Consider the following 22,192-nt stretch of genomic DNA (forward strand, 5'->3'; position numbering starts at 1 on the left):
ATAGGACAGATGAGAAGGTCCACATTTTAATTACCATTTCAAACTGACTTTTAATTACGCTCGCATCTTTGTGTACAATATATTTTTCATTCTGCAACTCTGTGCTGCTGCAAACAATAAAAAGTTGATAAAAACGCAACAAAAATTTTTGCCGATAGTCACTATTTTTAGTATATTATCCTTTCGCACCCGACTGTCACCTTTTAGGCGCCAAAATATATATAAAACGGAGGGGGGTGTCGAGTGCAAAGGGTTATATACAAATAGACCAGTATTATTATATATATATATATATATATTGCTGACCTTATAATATTATCAACGGGTTGAAATTAATATAACAGTTTTTCGCCTGCTTTTGTAAATATATTTTTTTTAAATGTCTTCGCAATTAATTCGTGGGAATCGTACTTCATCGCTGCAAGTCCTTGAAGTCACAATCCCACCTATGGAGACGACGTATCCAAACCTAGGTATTCGTGAATACGTACGTGTACTAAAACATGCTTATACGTCGTATCTCTTCTCGTCTTCTCGTAATTGTATATTGAATACGTCAACCTTTAGTCCTGAAAAATAATTCAGGTGAAAGGCTTTATGTGTTCAGTGCCATTTTACAGGAGAAAAACATTTATCAATAGGAAGAAGAACGACGAATGATGAGAGCTAACTATAAAGGGGGGAAATTCAAAATTCGTATCGATTTAATAACCCAAATTAAAATAATTGATAGCCTTTTGAGTAATATGTAAATCTTATGACATTGGATGGCCATAAATAACAATACTAAAAATTACCTCTTGCTGAAACCAAAACATTATTAGGTCATTCAGATATATTCAAAGATTTAGGACTCAATCCCTATAGCCCTCATGAAACAATTAAATCTATATGAATCATATAACATCAAGGCAAGTTACTGTAAAGTATAAATTGATAAAATCAAAAATATAAAATCAAATTAATTAGTATAAATGGTATTTAGAAAAAGGATAAACTTACCGATGCACTTTAAATGCCCAATGCTTCTTTATATTCTTACTCCTGTTTTTATAAGTTCCAACTCAGTGGGCCTTGGCTGGATTATAGGGATGATTATTTGTGTCAATCTACCCTCAATCAAGGGGGACGCGAGTAGAAGAAAATATACTTTCCCAGGTTATGTAAAAGGCTAGACTGGCCGTAGACGGCCGTCGGTATAAAGCCGCTCGTCCTCCCCAACGGCCAAGAGTTGCTCGCGAACTTTGCTGCAGCAACCATCATAGTGAATCCTCACGTGCCACGGACCATTCACCTGAAATTATATATTCATTCGGAGACCGTCCTACTTTTTATCCTTAATCATCTCACTCTTATTTTTAATATTAAAGAACTTGTTTGAATACAACAAGCTCGGCTCATCCGAAAGTGATGGGACACAACATGCGCGCTCTTGTGAGTAAACATAAAATTATAGATTTTTTGACATTTGGGATAATCCCTGTTACAAAGAAAAGTCTGAAATATAAATGAATTCCATAAACTAGAGTTCATAATACTTGTGCATGTAGTAATTTAAATTTGGATCAATGTTAAAATATTTCATACGATATTATCAACTGACTAATTACTAATTAAATAGACGTTACACCTGTCTGAAAAGTATATTATAAATTTTATAGGTTATGTACTTGTTGAAATCTTTGTTAATACTTGTTATGTAATTGCACGTTTGAAATTTCGTTCGTTACACCGGTAACAGGTAGAAAGTTTTATAAGATGATACGAAGCACATGACTTTTACAAGCACGCGGTGTAATACTTTAGATAATTGTCGAGAACACACATTACGTAATTCAAGTTATTGACACGTGCATATAATACTTAGTATACACAATAATGCAAGAATTATATCTAAATATTCAATATCAATTTTATGGATAATCCAATAAACGTAGAGACATATTAAATACATTGGTATTAATGTATTGCATAATAATAAACACTTGCGTAGTTTTTATCACGTATTATTGGATATCATTGATATATCATAAGTCTCATAAATCTGTCATATCGATCATTGCGCACATGGATTGTGACCAAACCACAGAATCTCCTATCTACGTATACATAATTAATAATGATGAACTTTTCAAAAATAATTCATACAAAATTTATCTTGTTTCAGTTAATAGTGGCCTTGGTGGGTCTGGTCAGGTCTCAGCAATATTTCCAAGAGCCTGAAAAAATCATAAGCGAAACTCGTAAGGTGGGCGACACGAGTGGTCATTATTCGTTCACTTACGAGACCGAGGGTGGAATCCTACAGAAGGAGGAGGGTAGTAGAAAATATGCTGGTACGCCTGAGGAGACTCAGCTGATTCAGGGATCAGTGCAATACAATGCACCTGACGGTACACCTATTGCACTTAGCTGGACTGCTGATGAATTTGGTACTCAAGTATCTGGAACGCACATTCCTACTCCGCCGCCAATTCCTCCAGCAATTCTGCGAGCTTTAGAATGGATCGCCAAGCAACCGTCAACCACCGAAGCACCTGAGGAACAGCCAAAATCATCATCAAGTCAAAACGCAATACCCGATCAGCAGTACAGATCATCACAAAATAAGAGATACTAAATATGTCGAAATAAATGATTATTTTTTATAAAAAGAAATGTTTTATTTTATTCCCTTTTTGATTATATGGAACAGTTGCAATTTTGTACTTGGGGATTGGTTGGTGTTTTTTAACAATGACAATTTACGGATAGAACATTTGCATTTAGGTGATTCAATATTAAGAATAGTTTTTTGTTGTACAAAATTGAATTTTATTAGGGGAATTACTTTGGTAAAAAAAGTTTGAGTAACTTTCATTTCTGTATATTATCGAATTTAGTTTTGTTTTTTAAGTTTTATTCACAACACTTTTTCTCTTTTGACACACAAATGGATGCGTACGTGCGTGAATGCATGTAAAGTATTAACAGAGAACATATATTAACGTTGTACGTGATAGTGCGTACTCGCTCGCATTAACGCATTTCTAATGTTTGGAATGATGGTGCGTTCTCGCTCATCTACGCGCCTGACAAGAAGACGGTTCGCTATGGTAAATATAGTTTGTATATGGGGCGTTCGACTCCAAATCGGGCAGTTTGAAAAGTCTTAATTTTTGATTCCGTCAACTTTTTGACATTTTTTACGCTCATAATGCTAAGTCCTCCACGTGAGCGATGAATGTGAAAAGACGCGCGATCATAGTAAGAGGCGAAACTAGTAATTTATCGGTGGGTTTGTTCACATCGATACAAGTAGCGCTCGCAGTGGCTGGGGTAACCACTAACCGATCATCCCAGCGTTTTGTGCCAAACCCTCCTACGCTTCCATATAATATATGTTCTCTGGTATTAAGCATGCGGTATTATTGATTAAGATATACCTATCAGAGTAAAAAATGGCCTGTCCGATTTGTCGTTTTGTATAACAATAAATATTTAAAGTGAACAATATGTTCTAATGAGAGAGAGAAAGATAGAGCTTGTAAATACATTAAACTCGCAGTTAATACCTACCGAATTATTTAAGTATGATTAAAAATCGATTAAAAATATATCCATCATTCAATTCAAATAGACGAGGTCGAATGTCGAAATATCGCGCGAAGACGTCGTGACATTACCTTGAACTTTCTTTCGCAATAAAAATCGACGCCGCACGATATCATAGATCAACGAATAACATCAAAAATGCTGGCAAGGGTTTTTTAATTATGAATAATAATTATATACGCACCATACTTCAAAAGCTTATCCTGTAAATTATAGCTTGTCACTTTTGCAACTGTAGTGGCCATCACTGATCAAATAAATGTGCGCATTTGAATCCATGTAAAACCTAACCTCCGCAGGCATCACGACGCAAGACGACACACATAAAAACAAATCTGAAAGGTACCTAGAATCAAAAATTGATATTGTAACCCTTTAACAGCATCAAGGTAACCAAAAGATGTCACAATCCATAAGCCATAAAATTCACAGACTGTAACATAATTCAAAGTCCCGCATTACGATGATCAAAGTCAAATTGCCACACAATCAAATCTTTTGATATTTGCCGCAGTTGTTTCAGGATCCTCGACCCTACACAGAAGATAAATACTTTCCTTCCTTTCCTCATGACTGTATCCCCAATGGAGCATGTCCCAGAAAAGAGAAAATACGTCTATTGTATCTGAGCTGACCTATGAATGCACGTGTGCGCTAACGGAGTGAATGGACAGGTAGCTATTTATTTTCGTGTAACACGACGTCTACGAAGGAACTTGCTTCGGTCTCTTCACGCGCATGCGCATGGAGGGGGTTTTCTCGGGTCTATGTAACGGCTTTTCGATGGTTTGAAGAGTGAAATGCGTGCGTATGGTTATTAATTATTAAAAGTGGAATAAATGAAATGGACCTGTTCATTTATTTAGTTTATATATGTGTGATAATATTATTATTAGCTGATTTAAATGTCTTTCAAATCTGCCTTGTGTATTGCATTTTATGACGATCAAAAAAAGGAACATACGTACATGTATTACGTATGTACTTGCATGCAATTGTGGACTACAATAGCGAGTTTCTCCTGCAATAATGTCCCGTCGAAAATTTATGGCGACAGGAACTGATTGCGGAATGAAATAAAGAAATTAAAAGAAACGTGCCGGTCACTGGAGATAAGCGGTAAATTTTGTCCACTGAATCCAATAATTTATAGGATAAAAAAAAGTCACGTAGCACGAGGCGATAATTTTTTGTTTATTATGAATATTATAAATATTCAAATTTTTTGTATTTAAGTTTTTGATTTTCACTCTATTAGTATTTCTATATTTATTTTAAATCGACTAATTGTAAGTAACGATTTTTTTTTCATCTTTCTTTAGTCCGTTTGATGTGGATTGCGACAGGAACGAGTCAACCGGTTTCATGTTTGTTCATCGTTCAGCTGTTACAATTTCAATACTAACTAGTGTTTGAAAGACAAGTATTCCATGATACTTTACCGACTAAGAGAAATCTAACGATACCGAGTGTTAGTTTCGCGAGTATTGCCGATTCGAAAATCGATTTAACAAATTTCTACTTTACCGATTGAGCGTCGTCAAGAGTTAGTGAAATTTCATAATTTTAAGATCGGTGAGATCCTTAAACAGATTTTTATGGAGTGATACGCTGTTTGATGCAAGTATTTCTATTTTTGATTTTTATGGCTGTATACGCTCCTTGAAAGTTTTATTTTTAGTAAAGCCTTTTTTGGAGGCTGTAAAGTAACAGTGAGCTATATTAACAATTCAATAGAGGAATCATTGGCGTACAGTGGACAATAATTTATTTACATTATATTTCTGCATAGAAAATAGTACATGTAGTTACAACGAGTATTTTGTTTCGGGAAAAAACGGCCATATTTGATGGCGACATCGAGTTCTTCGAAAGGTCGAAAAGATAAACCTATATTTCGACCTTGGAAGAAGTGCGTACTCCTCGTGCCGTGACTTTTCCGTGGGTTACGTGTTACGATTGGCCAGTCATCGGAATATCGTCAATATACCGATACGATAGACTCCGCTCAATACATATTGTCAATAAAAAAATCTTTGTTCAATTTGCATATTAAAATCAAAATAAAAAATCCCTCATTATCAAATTTCTCTTTCAAATCACTTGGCATCCAAAATTAGAGTCTATCGTATCGGATATCAATTGTTATCGATAAATCCGGTCAAATTGTATTATTACTGTTTAGGCGCGTCAATATCATTTTCTTCGGGATGAGCTCGGATGTACTCCAGTGCCTTAAGGATCTCCTCAGGGATTGGAGGGGGAGTTGGAAGATGAGCACCCTGAGGCTGGAAGCCGTTTTCGTCAGCGATATAAGTCAACTGGATTTGATTTCCTTCGGGATCGGTATAGCTGTAAGAACCCTGAGCTGAGATTCCTTCGTTTTCAGTTCCTGGATTCTTCAGGTATCCGTCTTCTTGCGCTTGGATGCCATTTCCGGTCTCGTAGAGCCAGCTATAAGAACCATCAGGATTGGGACCATCTATACTCTGGCGTAGAATTGGAACTGGCGTGGTTCCATCCAACGGGGCAGCCACAGCGACGGTCGCCAAAGCGAACAAAGCGATAATCTGCGTAAATAAGAAAAAAAAAATTTACTAAATTATTCAAAATATTGTTTATACAGTTTTTTGTAATTTTTGCTCAATCAGGAATTTCCGAGGATGTCATCGATTGATTTGTATTGGCTATCTGTATAATTTTTCAATGATTTCAGATGCTCGTTAAAGAGACAACTGCGTACTTGAATTTACATTCACGATTTCGACATCGAAACGACTAACATTTGGATACTAATACAGTAGATTTTTGTATCCGTTTTTCGTCTCTGTCTTACTCATCCTTTTTCTCCTTTTTTTTGTATTGTTTTTCACGACCGTATTTATTTCCATGTTTTAAATAAATCGACGAAGATGTCATTGACCCACAAGATCGGTTTGAAAAACTTTCCGAAATCTTCGATTAAGGTAATAAATTAAGATTTACGTCTCTTAAATTCGCTGGTATCGCCATTGAACGTCGCGACATGACTAATTTGTTATTCCTCGTGCGTCTTTCATTAGCGATTACTATTTTGAAAATTGAATCTTTCGATTTATACGGTTTTACGACATAGTGCTATTTCCTTAGGATGCGATGTTTAATTTTTTTCCCATTTTTCTTTTATTAAATATAATTCCCCTTCGTTACCACGAATATAGTTTTCACGATGTATTTAACACTTGGATTTTTCATAACTGACAAGACTTTCGGTTTTACTAAATTTTTTAACTTTGCATCTTTTTAGAGATCTTACAAATTTTTATCCAGAGCTTAACGAACCCAAAATATCTGTATACCCTTACTTTTAGTATTGAAAATTTCATACACGTTTTCAAATACCGTGCTAATACATGTTTTATTAAATATCATTTTGTCCCTGAATCGTTTCCTCATTCAGGTGTTAAGAGTTCGTTTAAATAGTAAATTCAAGTAAGATAATCATTCAACAGGATTTTACAGATGGTATCGGCTGGGTATCTCGAAAGTTAACTATCGATGCCATGCACGTGCATGAACATGAATGACACCTTTCTCGAAGTTGCAACTAATGAATAAATGCATTGGCACTCGTACAACCCATAGTAAAGTCATTCATTCAGAAATACCGCAATTGATAAAAAATTTCAAAAAATCAAATCAAACTCAAAATTGAAAAAAAAACAATAAAACGATATATATATATATATATATATATATATATATAAATCAATAAAATATTTTTGTAGTATAAAAAACATCAATAATCGGTCAGATAATCAATAACAAATATTTCCACGTTTATTAAATTTGACTGTCACTTATTTCTCTGAATTCTCATATCACTGGACTTACCAGACGGTTCATGTCGAATTGGATAACTAGCGATTGTCTCGTACGAGCTTCTCACTGCACTGACTTGAGAATCAAGCAAGCCTTCCGCTTTATATATCCTGACCGCAAGATTCACGGATCTTCAGTAAGGTAATGCCAAAGGCATATTCGTGAACCCCCACTTCGATAGGCAGCCATTTAATTCCAGTTCGTATAGCATCTCGTTCCATTCCGTTCCGTCCCGTTTCATCCCGTTGAGGTGCCCAGTGGCCCATGTTACCTCTCAGTCCTACCACCAGCGGGGGCCTCAAACAGAGGTCAAGCTTACTCCGCCAAAGGTCGTCGTTTCGAACTCCCAATACCTCCACCACCTTTTGCGCCTCCTTCTACCGATTTCTTATCCACTTCTTCTCTCTCCATTTTTCTTTCTATGCTTCTACTTTTGTTTACCACCACCAGTAATCAGCGTCGCTACTGCTTCTACTATTCTGCTTCTTCTCATTCATCGTAACCGCGAATCTTCTTCTGGAATCGTCATCATCATCACCATCACCACCACCAATACTACTACTCTTCATCCGATCCTCCTCCATCATCTCCTTATGGCATCACATATCTTTACGACAGAATCCCGTCATTTAAAATTTTCGCTATGCCTGTCCACAGTCTGAGTAGCTTGTGGTTTTTGCGGTTTTTAAAAAGGTTGCTTCGCTTGACATTGATTAATTTTCTTTTACATGATTTTTCTAGAAATGAGTTACGTACTCACAGTCCTGAGAATTCTATGGTTTTAACATTTTCATATTGTCTAACGTGAGATTTTTTGTATATAAGTATTTGGGTGTTTCATTGACTAATTTTTAGGCTTGATCTGTACGTATTAATTTTTTATTTTTTATTTTTGAGAGTTTGATAAATTGACATTGGCAGTGAGAGATGGAGAGTGAAAAAAATGACTGGACATTTAATGCCCGGGGAATTCAATTCGAAAAGAGAGAAGAACGAAAGTGGCTTTGGAGTCAGGGAAAGTGCGATGCCCGTTTAAATTTTTAAAGCTGTTCAAAGAATATCCTGCTGTATCTTTAGATCTTTTTGTACGTTACAACGAATAAACGCTGACGCCCATCTTTGCTTACATCATTCTTATTCGCGGATATCGTGCCGATCATCACGATAACTTCTGCCACTATGTCATCCACGTTGACCGTGACGATAATGATGACGATGATTCAAATCATGAAACACTTTCGTATCAAAACTCATCTCAATTTCCATTATTCCTTATCTATCTCAAAATCAGAAAAAAGTAACCTTAAAATATCTGTATCCTCAAATGTACAATCAATACCGTATAATATACAATGGACCAAGTATACACGTGTATTTACATAGATTCATAAGATTAAAGGTTGAAATAATAGCTTTCGTAAGAATACAAGAATATGCCTCATCTTGGCCCGCGGCTGAAATTCAAAGCCCAAGAAGAGAATCTACGTGAAGCGAGTGTTTTGCAACAGAGCAGAATCACTCACGACATTATATTCTAGCACGATCGGTATTTAAAGGTTTTATCAACACACTTTTCTTATTGGTTAATAATGATCATCCTCGATCGTCATTAGCGAAGTGAAATTTAGTCGTCCTCATCATATTGATTAGCCAAGCACCAATGAGTGAGTGAACGGAAATGCTTTCATGATGAAATTCAATTGGGATATTCAGATAACATATATATAATATATAATATACATATATTCTACATATTGAGTTGCAAATATTCATTAAAATATCCTCGGAAGCTAATTCCTCGAGACAACCGATAAACTCACCTTTCACGCTGCTTCATTCAATGATTCACTTTAATAATTCCCATCTGTACTGCTATGTAATGCTTATGATTATTATATTTCATTTGGATCAACAATGGATGAATGAGTGAACGTTAGGAACTGTATTCTACGACCTGAAGGCACTTTTGTATACCTATATTATCTTGAATGTAGTATATCTATATCGAGTATAATACTAGGCATATGCATTCTACAACGTAACGTGGGTGTAAGAAATTTTTTGATGGCATTATTATAGGTTATATTGAATTACATGGGCCATATTCGTCTAAATGAATAGAACTCCCGATACGTTAAACACTATCATTACGCGATTGGTGTGATAAGATCCCGCGTATAGATTTAATGGAATATAATACAGATGCATTATCCCAGACATTATGAATACTATAATTAGTCAGATACTGTGCAACGTATATTTGGGAGTCTGAGAAATTCATTATGTCGACTAATAATAATCGCGCGCTTTAATGGCGGACGGACTCCGTGAAACGACAACTGGTTTCTCTTTCTTGGATAAATTAGAAACAATTAGTGAATCGACAGTAACTGGCTGTGCCGTTAACAAGTTAGTAAATAGTAAGTAGTTGGTTGTAACCAACTGTTGACAGTTTAAATAATGTGTAAAGAATTCACACCAGTTGTGCAGCATCATTGGCAACAAATTCCCAGTTAGTAATTGCTCCTCACGAATGATGAGCTTCGATCGATCTCTACACCGATGGATATAATATCTGCTGAACCGGGTGGTTTCGTGTTATATTATAATAAAAAGAGTGGTTATGTCAATGTCGTAACTCGATATTGATTTATATACATATATCGATAATATATCGATCAAACTTCGAGTATGACGTGTCGATTTTCAGGTTGCGTATCATTCTTGACATTTCCTCTTGACGATTGAGGTTAGATTATCCTGATACTTATTGTGTATTCATCCTGTGACAAATTGAGGTCTCTCTATCTTGAGCAGTGAACTTTTCTAACCTTAAAACGAGTGAGCAAACCTTAAAGTTAATTCTTCTTCTTCTTCTTCTTCCTTATTGGCTTTATGCTTTAGAGATCCAAGTGCTGGTAAAATTATTTCAACTTCATTCCTCTGTCGTGTGCTGTATTTTTTTTCCTTCGTCCATCAACATGCTGCGTTCCACTGTGTCTAAACTCACGGACGACAATTACTCATTGGCTGCTGTTAAATTTTTCGTGTACCTACATCGTGTACCAAGTCTATTACAAACTACTCACTCGGAATGACAACTCGAACAAGGCGACCTTTTCGCACGGCGGTAGAAGTTAGCTGCTTTAAAAGAAGAAAAAAAACAAAGCCAGAGAAGAGGAAGAACCGATTGGTATTCCCGTCAATTGGGATTCCGGACGCGTTCGGGGACATCGAACTGTTTTAATCAAACTCGTGTAAGTCTTTTCCAGTTTCTCTCTATCTTTTTTGCACGCTGTCTACGTCATACCTTACAGCGCTTGGCTAATTTGCCAGTTGGTCAAGTGCATACTTTATAATGTGAAGTGTCAAGCATTCCTAACAATGTCGTCCACTACTTTGTTACACAAACAATCCATAAAGAAGTTCGCAGTAAGTACCAAAAACAAGTGCGCAATGTATTATCTCAGCGTGCCTCTACGCAAATACACGGTAAGTAAAGAAATCAAAAAAAATGTTGCCTACATTTTCGACTCGTCAAATTTAGTCATCAAGAGCTCGTCAAGACATTAATTACGTGAAAGGTTGGTAGAACGTCATTAAAGACAGTGAAGTAATGATAAATTTATTAATAACTCCTTTAACACATATGCACACGGCTTGCAAAGTATTAATATTTTTTTCTGACAAAAGGTCCTCGTAATTATTTGTGCAGCATATGAAATTAGTACTTTTCAAAATTAATATTCAAACAAGACCCTGATAAGACACATATGTAAATTTTAATGAGACCCAGCGTTTAATCATCATCGTATAAAGTACAGTGATTGTCAGTGACGAATACAAAATCAAAATGACATTATTGTCTTTTGATATGAAACTTCCAAAAATCTTTTTTATTAATATCACGTTAAAATTCGTAAAGAGCATGTACCATTCTGTTGAACCAATATTGAAAAAACAGTCATGGTCGTCATGGATAAAAGTCATTTATTTTTATCTGTTCCTGTTTATATGTATCTTTTTAATGCTTTTTTTCATGTCGATCTGACAACAGTCACCAGTCTGACCAATACCAGTTAGTATCTACTCACCTGTTACTTGGATACAGGTGATGTTACTTAATCATCATTGGGTCTGTGAATCATATACCTATATTGTTAGTATACCTATATACGCTTGTATAATAAATATGGCTTGGAGCGAAAGATTCCCCAGGGTCGAAGATACTTTAAGATAATTAGCCACTCTACCCAGCACACGTGTAAAGAGATGGAATTAGTAATCCAGGTAACTTGAGTAAGGACGAGTAACGTGGGTGGATTAGAATGCTGTCACTCTGAGAAGTTTAATACTTTTTTTTTTTACTACATCTCGATTCGTTTCTTCTGGTTTCCCTTCATTTTTATCTGTCTCTCTTGCTTTTCTCTGTTATTCGTTCAATGTCAAAATCCATGGGTACGTTTCACAAGTTAATCTAAGATACCTGCGAATCATTACGTCACTCGTATCTGTGGAATTGAAACTTTGCACCTTGAGAAGATACTTACTGGATTTTGTCATAGTTGGCGAATTCAATGAGATAATGGAAATAGGGAGCTTACTGCGGGATGCTGTGGTCATGTTTGATTTATTAATATTATTGATTAGCCAATCAGGTAAAAATTTTCGAAATTACGAATTTATTGAAATTGCCATTTTGTTTTCCATGCTTAGAAGATTCTTTGGGAATTTTGTCATAATTTGTGAAATCACTTAAATAAACGATTCGGGCTTTACGGGAGGATGCTGCGGATACAGTTAACGTTATTGGTTACTATTGGTAGATTTTGTAGAGCGATAGTACAAGTGGATCTTATGGCAATTTTTTTTAGACTGAAAATTCTTCAATATCGTGGACTATGGATGCTAACCATAGGAATCTGTTTATTATGATTATTTAATGTCACCAAAGAATACTATGGGTGTTTATGGTGACTGTCTGGACCTTATGGAAAATTTTCTGTGTAATAAATATCTGTATATCTCTAATGGCGAAATATTAATATATACGTGTACGAATCCATGGAAACTTGAAATGGTCAAGGACAGATGCGTTCACTTATGTGAAATATCATATAAATTAGAATCGATTCTACATAAAAACATCTAAATTCGTATGCGCATTTACCAGATAGCTAAATAAAAATGTGCAGAGACGTGAAAAAAATATTGCATAAAATTGCGGAATATCAGAAATTTCACTCGATTCGATATGAATACTCAATATGTTTTAAATTCCCACGATGATGAGCAACCTGGTGAATCCCCGATGGGAATAATTTTTTTTATGAAACTCTGCCAGTGCCAATTACACCTAAAGAGGACCGAGGCCCATAAGTTCCAGAATCCACTGCTTGCAACCATTCGGTGTTAACTACTCGATAACTTTTTAACGCGAAGGTCATACAAGTAACCCAAATTCTTAAAACTTAATATTTTTACTTTCACGTCATCTCTGGACGGCAGATGTTACATTCTGGATGCAGGAAAATTTTCCATCAAAATTGAGATAAACAATTAAAAACTTCATAATCTCCAGCTGCAATCGTCACTGGATTAGGTTATACGTGATATAGAATTTCAGTGTCTTGTATTTCGCCTGCAGCAGTGTGAATCGACCTTTATCGCTTTACGTAAGAGCCGTGTAATAATTTCATTAACGATTCTTAAGTTAATAGAGTTCAGGGTGAAATTGTATTAGCTCGTATTACCTTGGTTTATTTTATTGTTTTCCTCTATCATTTTTTATGTATTAAAGTAATTTTTTTTCCCTCTCATCATTAAATCTGCATCTCCATTACCGTATGAAATTTTTGTTGCCAAAATTTACGTAATTTTACCTATGCGTAAGGATGAGTACATAAAGTTTTTTTTTTCATCATCGTCATCAAAAAGTCAAACTTGACTTTATGGCAGTTCATATTATTTGTATGAAGTTCAAATAATGATGGTACGATACTGACTGTGGTACGCTAAAGATAGTGAGGATGTCACAGGTGGCTGCAAACTGATGTCAGAACAGTTGAAATGACCAAATGATTAAGTTCGGCTATTGTCGTCTGCTGGATCATCCTTATTGGTTTCTTCCTTCAAGACGGGCTTTTCGCTGATTTATACGACGTGCCGTCGTCTAAATGATCATTTATGGCCTAGCACTCTTTTGCGTATTATGGGTATTGAATCGAGAGCATGAGATTCGCGAAGATTGCTGGTTAACCGTGGGTGTGAATTTAGAAAAAAAATAGCTCATTAATTTTCATGATTTTGGAGGGAAAAAAATTATATTTTTTTTATTCTTCCTCAAATCATATATTATCGAGTATTCAAGAGTGCAGGTTTTGAGTGCTTAACTGTATCGGACAAGCGGGTACTAATTGGCTATATTTTAATCGGCTAACAGCATCAATTAAGCCTTGAGTAATTACTGTAATTATAAGAACCCTCGCTCAAGCGACAGCCATACGTTAGATCGAATGCAGATTCAAGTACATCACGATTCTCATAAATTCGGTTTTCGCGATCGAGATAAATAATTGTTTATGTATTCGGACTGCGTTCAAGGTTCCAGAAATTTGGTACACGGCTGAATTTATAACGTGCATTTCGGTACCTAAGAATTTCTATAAGTAACGTCGGATAAGGAGAGAATCGAAGAGAGAGAGAGAGAGAGAGAGAGAGAGAGAGAGAGAGAGAGAGAGAGAAAGAGAGCGAAAAAAAAAGAAGAAATAACCAAAAGACGGGTCAATGAAAGTATCAAATACGTGAATCGAGTTCGCAAAGTTTCCCATATCCTGTAACACCCACACGTACATTTTTTGACCATATTTGGAAAGCCATGAATATTTAATAAAATGCTGAAAAATTCATTTAATAAAAAAAAAAGTAAGTCTCGCCACGACAACCAGAGTACATTTTCCTGTAAATTTATTCGATAAAATATTTAATGACAGTTTGACCTTTTGGGTCCTGACGGATTCTGCGTACTTTTTATAATTTTATGATAAATTATATATATATATTTAACAGTCAACAGATTTGAATATGTGCCGATGACAAGCATTGCCGTAGGTGTAGTTACATGTCGCAATGCATGTCCCCGTCATATTGACCTGTTAGAATCGAGTGAAGCTTCGACGGGACTCGACGTTTTCGTCGTCATCGTCGTCGTCTATGGGGGAGACACCAGCGTCTTCAGTATGTCACATCTAGCACGTCGCAAGGTTTCGGCTTTCGTATAAAAGCGAGTCTTCGTCCAGTCCTTCCTAAGATACGACAAATCAGCACCGAAGACATCAGACATGGACGCCTTGGTGAGTCGGACATGTGTCAGATATGTCAGTACATTTCGAGCGGTGTGTCAAGTATTTTCGATATTTTGTCTTTAAAGAAAAATCAGTATCTATACGGCATTAGTTCGTGTTAAGTGTTGCCTTTTGTTACCAGTGTCGCCTTGGCAACGGATGACCGATAGGAGTTTTGAAATTGACTTTACAATTTATTATTGCGTAATGGATATGCATGAGTAATCTTTTTTTTTGAAAATTATCGTATGTAATGAGTCGATGTTGGAGAGTAAAAGAAAAAGTGAAAAGATATTACACCATAGTTATATGCTTGTTACATAATCGTTCATTGACACCTCAATGACACGGGAACGTCGCATTAGGCTTTTTTCACATACAAATCTTTTTTTTTTTCACGAGTTCGGCGAACTTGTCTTATCAATGATTTTACGGTGAAAAATTTTTCTAGCAATTTAGTGTAATAAGTGAAAATGTGATTGAGCATTTTTTCTTCTTCTGATTTTCATAACCTATCGGAAATTTCATGTAAGTGTCGTGGGCTCATTGTTACTCGAGTATTTTCGTGTAAACGGTGGAATTGGCTGAAAATATGTATTTTGACATTTTGTTAATTCTTTGAGATCTGATGGAAACTTGCTTGACTCTCTCTTAAATACACAGCCGCGCATAGCGGAAGAGCAATTGTTTGTCTAGTCTCGTTAATAACGAACCTGACAACCATTCTACAAATTTACTATTGAGTCACGCGGTAGTCGCATCGATTCTGACTAAAAAAAGATACAGCAAAATAGTGCAATTTACATGTAATGTCGGGAGTTTAATAATTCTTAAAATTGTCATCTATTATTTCAGAAATCATCAATTCTCTTAGCTCTTCTGGCAGCAGCTGCCGTCGCGGCGCCCGTTGACAGTGAGACGCCGATTTCAATTTTGAGTCGCAGCGAAGACGGTCCAAATCCGGATGGTTCCTATGCCTGGAGCTTCGAAACAGCCAATGGAATAAAGGCCGAGGAACAGGGTCAGCCTAAGAAGGTTGACAATGCTGAAGATTCAAGTCTCGCGGTCCAGGGCAGCTTCAGTTACAAATCTGAAGACGGTACACCGATTTCCCTGAGTTACACCGCAGATGAAAATGGCTTCCAACCTCGTGGCGATCATCTCCCGGTAGCACCAGAAATTCCCCCGGCAATACTTCGCGCCCTGGAGTGGATCGCCGCTCATCCTGAGGAAGACAACTTGAGAAAGTGATTGGCTGATGGATTATCTGTGATCGATTACGTTCTGGTTATGGGCCAATCTTGAATTCAACTAGGAATTTTGTTTGGATGCTTAATATTAATTTATAAGATTCCTCGAGCGTTGTATTATTCTATTGGATCAGTTCTAATCGATATTGATTAATAAGATTGATCGGCTCGAAAATGGCTGACGATTTTACAGTCATTTTAAAGTCGATCTTGTAAATATGCATATAAAACTGTAATATCACGATAAAAAACGTTTATATTAAACGGCCTGTTTTGAATTTACATATCTTTTTGTATTCCAGTATTCATTCATCGATATCGAGCCAATACCAATCAATGAATTTTAGGATTAGGGGATAATCGAATAGCGGATAAACAGTCCTTGAGAAAAGTAATAATTTATTCTTAAAGCGTCTCGCATGCTTATGAGATTATTTCTAAGCAAGTCGAGGTTACTGTTTACCATTTCGTAAAACGACTTTTGAGTAACGTAAGAGGCTGGCAAAAAATATTTTAAAAATACACGTAACTCTTACTTTCAATGGCCAACAGCATCATTCATCTTATTCTCACCATAGGATATTTTATCATCCATACTCAATGAGTCTGCCTGAGATTTTAGCAGGTTCTCGGACGATCAACGAGAATATCACCGAGTGCTGCCCATGATGGTCCGTTAACTTTTCCACGAATGTCATATTTAATCATCTTGAATTATCCATAGCTTGTTACAAGATTCACTCATCCCTGGCTCGATCCAGACATGCTACAGTTAGTTGGGTGATCATTGTAATCAGTTTATACCCTATTATAGGATATAGAGTACATAAATTATTGCACAGCAAAGAAAGTGAATTTGGTACGGTAAAGGCCAGCCAGGTCATAGGGATGCGAATTACGGTATCTAAGATGATCTGGACCAGAAGATCTAATTATCATTTGCCAATAGCTGGCTATCTTATATCCCAGTTACTTTATACAAAGGAGAAAGTTCATCTTCCTAGTTCGATCTTAAACTCCTGAACTCTTCCTTGTCACGATTCATCTTGGAATTCCTGACGCCCATTATATCCAGCCAGTTGCACAATTTTTGTTTTTATCAATATACTCGAATGCAAGGTAATAAATTGTTAAAGGTTACGCCGGGTGTGTGTAAAAATATATCCAGCGACTTTTACTATAAATAGTATTTTTATTATGAATAATCTAATTAAGTCACTATATTGTATCAGCCAATGATCGTTTAGAATTGTTCAGATTCTCTGAACTTTTCTTAAGGACGATGAGTGTTTCCCAGAGTGCTAACAATAGGTTGAGGAACTGGATGTGAACTGGATGACGGATTAGGGTGGACCTTATATCCATTTTGATCAGCAGTATAAGTCATGTGTACAGGAGTGCCGTCAGGAGCGATCCATTGGAAACTACCCACAACAGTGCCATCTGAATTTCCTTGTGCACTGGCCTTTATTCCATTTTCAGTTTCGTATTGGAAGTTAAATGAACCATCTGGTAGCAAGTCCTTTTCATCTTGAAGAATGCCGACAGGCTTGCCAACGATGTGGGATACATCAGCCAAGCAGGCACTGATGCAAAGGACAATGGCGAGTACCTGGAAGTCGAAGAAAATAATTAATTGGTATTCGTTAATGAGTCTTTTATGTTAATTGAATACAAATTCATGTTTTATTGTTCTTTTTCTTTTTTAGAGGTCTAAGAATCTGTCAAAAGTCACTCATTGATCATTAACAGTAAGAGGGTTGGCTATGCTCACCAGAGACTTCATGATGTGAAAGAGGAAAGAACTGATCTGGCTTGATCATCCTAGCCGAGTTTATATAGAGGCAAATGGTCGCCCCAACCATTCTACCAAATTTTCGACACGTCACTTGTACAATGATCCTAAATGTCATAGCAGTTGTTGGGTAAACTGGTTTCCTGATCTTCAGCAGGTGACCTTGTTTAAAGAAGTTGATGAATTCGAGAGGAAATAGGTTGAGAATGCATTGAATCTAAGAGAAATGAAAACTTGACTATGCATTAAATACAATGTACAATAGAAATAATGGACGCTGAGACTTTCGTTCCTTAGACACAAAATTGATAGTGGTTAGAACAACTGATGTCTGCCTTGAAAATGTGTATAGGTAAATATCTATATGTACGTAGGTGCGACTGCACTGTGTAGAAAACGACAAAAAAAGAGAACTAACAGTTAAATTAAAATTTGAGATGTCCTCCTTTGGAATCGACTGCTTCTCCAAACACCTGGAGTTCGTTGACATAAACGAATGCAGCTTTATCACTTCCGCCGTGAAGCTGCATTTTAATCAGGCTCTGAAAAGATTACACAGAGGCTGTATATGCATATTATGTGGATTCCTCGGATGGACTGCGTAACATTTGCGGTCGACAAACTTTTGGATTTCGAAATACAAGCAAGTTATCGTGAACTGGATGTATGGCGTTGTACACCTTTTATTTGTACATTAGAGATTTAAATCAACCGTTATTATTCATAAGGGAAACTTTTTTTTTAATCTTCTGTTACTGACTTGTGTTTTTATTTGTATTAATATTTTTAATCTATTACGTAATAAAAATATAATCTATCACTAAGCAACGTGTGACAGATAAACTTTCTGTTTTGAAATTTTTATATTAATTTCGACATATGATGATCATGCCATTTTGGTACAGTGGTACTTCAATAGCTCGAACTTCTATAACTCAAAAACCATCATAAGACTAACAATCTTCGAATTTTCTAATCCTTCACTTCTATAGGTTAAAAACCCCGATAGACTGAAACTACGGTAACCCGAAGTATATTTCGTTTCCCGCGAGATTCGAGTTATCGAAGTTTCACTGTAGTTATAATTGGATTTTGGAAATGTGCAAATATTTTGAGACTGTTATTTTTTCACGTAATGAATTTCAATTTATATTTTGAGGTGACAATGTGTTTGCACTTTCATGTCCTAATAGAGTCTTGGTAAATAATGATTATTGTGTAATCACAGCTGATGGTACTATTATTAGATTTAACGATCTTTCATATTTCTCAATATTGATTCCTTGCTCGATCGAAGAATACGTCAGTTAATGAACCCCGAATCGACTATTGCGTGTTTAATTCGTAGAAGACAAAATTGTAATTGAAATCAAAAATTTCTATCTGAAGAAACTTATGGCGAATTTAATGCCTAATCTATCAAAACGTATGAGACGTGTCGTGATTGTATTCGTTAAGCGTTCCAATTCTTTATTTTCAGTTCTTCGAATTTGCTTACGTTTCTGAATGGTCATTTTGCCAGTCATTTATCAACTGAATAATTCTAAGTATTGATTGATTATGTTCAATACATGATGCAATGCGATCAAAATAATAAATATCAATGATTATAAAACTAGATAACTCCTGAACCTAGTGAATTTTTCATCATCGAATCATTCACGGTTGCCAACCGGTAGGAGCAATTATTAATAATAAAATATGCACAGACTGACTTTGATATGCAAATTCTTATATGGAATACAAATGACATATTTGAACATATGCAATCGGTATCAATATGTAAATTTTATTGTACAGCAACAAAGAAAAGGTATAAAATAATGATTAAAAAAAATCCTTTTTATTATGCATTTAGCCATACAAATTTGTTAGCTGTCCAGATTTAACATAAGACATACAAACAGATATAATTTTTATGAAGTATAATTTTTCCAATAAATTTTCAAGAAAATAAACATTTTTCCCATATAAATTTTATAGTTAACCGTGTTCATTTTTGCGAATAATGGCCACGACGCCACGAAGCAATGCTGCGAAGTAAATGTCAAGTGGGTCCAGTTGCCGGTAATCGCTAATCAGCAAATCCAACGCGTTAAGTCGCGTTTGCACGAGGCGACGAGAATCGTGTTCAGGCGAGTTCGCGATCGTCTTGTGTAAGACTAGCAAGAAGATGCGTCCCAGAACGACCTTGACATATAACATCTTAAGAGTGACTGCCTGCGTACTCGGTCCATGGCGACTGGATGCAATTCATGCCGAATTCAATTTTACTTTCATCCCAGCTAACGGCTTGATTTTATCGCTCGAATCACTTGGCACTCATTCATATACACAGATATACCTGATTGTACATAATGACCAGAGCCTTCCTCAGTTGATTATACTATATTTTTTAATAACAATAATTTCAAGGTTGCATATTAAAGCTTTATGGAAATAACAGCAAAAAAACATATATTTTTCAGATTTATGCATATATTGCAGATGCACATAAAATATGAACAGCAATACTCACCCGTGCTTTTAGGTAGACGTAATGGCGATAAAGTATGTGATAATTGTGAAGTGAAGAAAAAATGATAAAAGTAACTTCTCTGGCTAGTGAAAGCGGATTCGTAAGTATCTAAAGTGCATCCTATAGTCATGCTCTATGTACATACATGAACTATATGCACACGTATAAGCATATATTACGTTGATCACGCAGATTCTGTAATTTTGTAATATTTTTGAATATCATTTGTGTCTTACCTAATGAGAAGTACTTAGGGGAGATATAAAAGTTCTTCGAATGGTCGCTGCAAGACGATCCTGTTGTAATATTTCCAATATAAAAAAATACGATTGCCGTCAACAAACTCTGCTGAACGAGTGCCTGGTTTACACTTATGTCCACTTGCATATTCGCACACATGAAGATTATCAATAGCAAGTTATTTATCCGAAGTAACCTGTATGTTCGAGTATTTTCATCTTCTGACATTTGGCCCCACCTAGTTGCATCTACGACTACATCTGATGGGTGCCTATAAATGTCCACCAGTGAACAGCAGTTCGTAGAACACAGCAAACATTACCGTTATCAACATGAAATTCGTAGTAAGTTATAAGAGTCAACGGAGAAATAGGTTAAGAAGGAAATAATTGCTATTTCATATCGCCGTTATTTTCTCACAGCTACTGGCCGGTATCCTAGCGACAACTAGCGCCGCCGTGGCAGCAGCTGGAAGTGATAAAGACGCGCCAATCGAGAATCAAAAATTGGAAGTTGGTCTGGAAGGAGAATTCACGAATGAATGGTCCGGCAATGGGATATTGATAAAGGAACATGGAACCGGAAAGAAAACTGATAAGGAGTTGGCTCAGGTCATCCAAGGTTCAGCCAGTTGGACCGCTCCAGATGGCCTTGCCATCGAACTAAAGTGGACTGCCGATGAAGCTGGTGCTGTTCTCACTGGTTCTCATTTGCCAACTCCTCCACCTCCTCAGGCAATTCCGGAATATATTTCCAAGGCAATCGAATGGTCAGCTGCACATCCATACGACGAAGAAGCAATTCTCAAGAAAAAATATTAAACTGTTTACCAAAAAATGGATCTCTTGCGCTTTTTCAAAATTTCATAGCGCTAATCAACTGCCCTAGCAACTGGTTCTGACAACGTCTTACGTTCAGTTAGAAAACTCTCAACTGTTATATATGTATAAATTTAATGTAATAAATTTCATCTAACAAAGGATATTTTGCATGCATCTGTATTGTTAATTATTACTAAATCCAACAAATTTATTCTTTATACCAATTAATTATAATTATTAAATTTTGCATGGTATTGCAACTGGCTGTTATATGACAATCCCGTGTATTCCGTATGGCTGAGTATGCAGTTGTGAATAATTACAGAAACGGCTAAAGACGGTAATGATCAATAAGAAGCAAGAGGAACGTGGACAGTAGAAAGTAAGAAGAATAATAAGAAAGTCCAAGCCGTTAAAATGATACTTCTATTTAGAAAAAAAAAAACATTTTCCATTATATAATTTTCTTAGAGGCTATTAACGCTCATTGAGTATGTGCTTGATGCTCCAACGTGTAAACAGTTGGAACTGGCGTAATATATATTATATTAATTTCTCTATTTTACCATTGTTTCCTATCGTTGTGTCTTTGTCATAAAGAACAATGAATGATTCGCGACTGAAGAAGTTAGCTAAGACGCGACTATTTATATAACCATAATTACCCGTGTGTAAATAGGAACTATTGGAGAAATTCAATACGTCATACACTATTAATAGAAATCATTGATTATAATGACATTGTAATAAAAAGTGATTTGATAGGTGAA

At 35.9% G+C, this 22,192-nt stretch overlaps 5 protein-coding genes across 6 annotated transcripts; 3 read left to right on the top strand and 2 right to left on the bottom strand.

Moving 5' to 3' along the window:
- The first annotated feature begins 1,090 nt into the window (after positions 1-1,090).
- LOC107268044 (endocuticle structural glycoprotein SgAbd-4) lies at positions 1,091-2,658 on the top strand. The gene is made up of 2 exons (XM_015740399.2): positions 1,091-1,434; positions 2,168-2,658. Exons 1-2 carry the CDS (start codon positions 1,411-1,413, stop codon positions 2,618-2,620), a joined length of 477 nt encoding a protein of 158 aa, XP_015595885.1. The 5' UTR covers positions 1,091-1,410; the 3' UTR covers positions 2,621-2,658.
- Positions 2,659-5,345: 2,687 nt separating this feature from the next.
- On the bottom strand, positions 5,346-7,621 carry LOC107268045 (endocuticle structural glycoprotein SgAbd-8). Its single transcript, XM_015740400.2, has 2 exons — positions 7,468-7,621; positions 5,346-6,164 (listed from the first exon to the last, which is right to left on the bottom strand). Exons 1-2 carry the CDS (start codon positions 7,477-7,479, stop codon positions 5,769-5,771), a joined length of 408 nt encoding a protein of 135 aa, XP_015595886.1. The 5' UTR covers positions 7,480-7,621; the 3' UTR covers positions 5,346-5,768.
- Positions 7,622-14,651: 7,030 nt separating this feature from the next.
- Positions 14,652-16,330, top strand: LOC107268046 (endocuticle structural glycoprotein SgAbd-1). Its single transcript, XM_015740402.2, has 2 exons — positions 14,652-14,807; positions 15,654-16,330. Exons 1-2 carry the CDS (start codon positions 14,796-14,798, stop codon positions 16,047-16,049), a joined length of 408 nt encoding a protein of 135 aa, XP_015595888.1. The 5' UTR covers positions 14,652-14,795; the 3' UTR covers positions 16,050-16,330.
- Positions 16,331-17,220: 890 nt separating this feature from the next.
- On the bottom strand, positions 17,221-18,323 carry LOC107267928 (larval cuticle protein LCP-17). The gene is made up of 2 exons (XM_015740138.2): positions 17,823-18,323; positions 17,221-17,660 (listed from the first exon to the last, which is right to left on the bottom strand). Exons 1-2 carry the CDS (start codon positions 17,832-17,834, stop codon positions 17,322-17,324), a joined length of 351 nt encoding a protein of 116 aa, XP_015595624.1. The 5' UTR covers positions 17,835-18,323; the 3' UTR covers positions 17,221-17,321.
- Positions 18,324-20,443: 2,120 nt separating this feature from the next.
- LOC107267927 (larval cuticle protein LCP-17) lies at positions 20,444-21,596 on the top strand. 2 transcript variants are annotated; one of them, XM_025085217.1, is made up of 3 exons: positions 20,444-20,461; positions 20,609-20,945; positions 21,024-21,596. In XM_025085217.1, exons 2-3 carry the CDS (start codon positions 20,934-20,936, stop codon positions 21,420-21,422), a joined length of 411 nt encoding a protein of 136 aa, XP_024940985.1. In that variant the 5' UTR covers positions 20,444-20,461; positions 20,609-20,933; the 3' UTR covers positions 21,423-21,596. The 2 variants fall into 2 exon arrangements, with proteins under 2 accessions (XP_024940985.1, XP_015595623.1); XM_015740137.2 differs by having other exon boundaries at positions 20,447-20,461; positions 20,844-20,945.
- Positions 21,597-22,192: the final 596 nt, after the last annotated feature.

The sequence above is a fragment of the Cephus cinctus genome, unplaced genomic scaffold (genome assembly GCF_000341935.2).
Source record: "Cephus cinctus unplaced genomic scaffold, Ccin1 Ccin1_scaffold0462, whole genome shotgun sequence".
NCBI classification, from domain to species: domain Eukaryota; kingdom Metazoa; phylum Arthropoda; class Insecta; order Hymenoptera; family Cephidae; genus Cephus; species Cephus cinctus.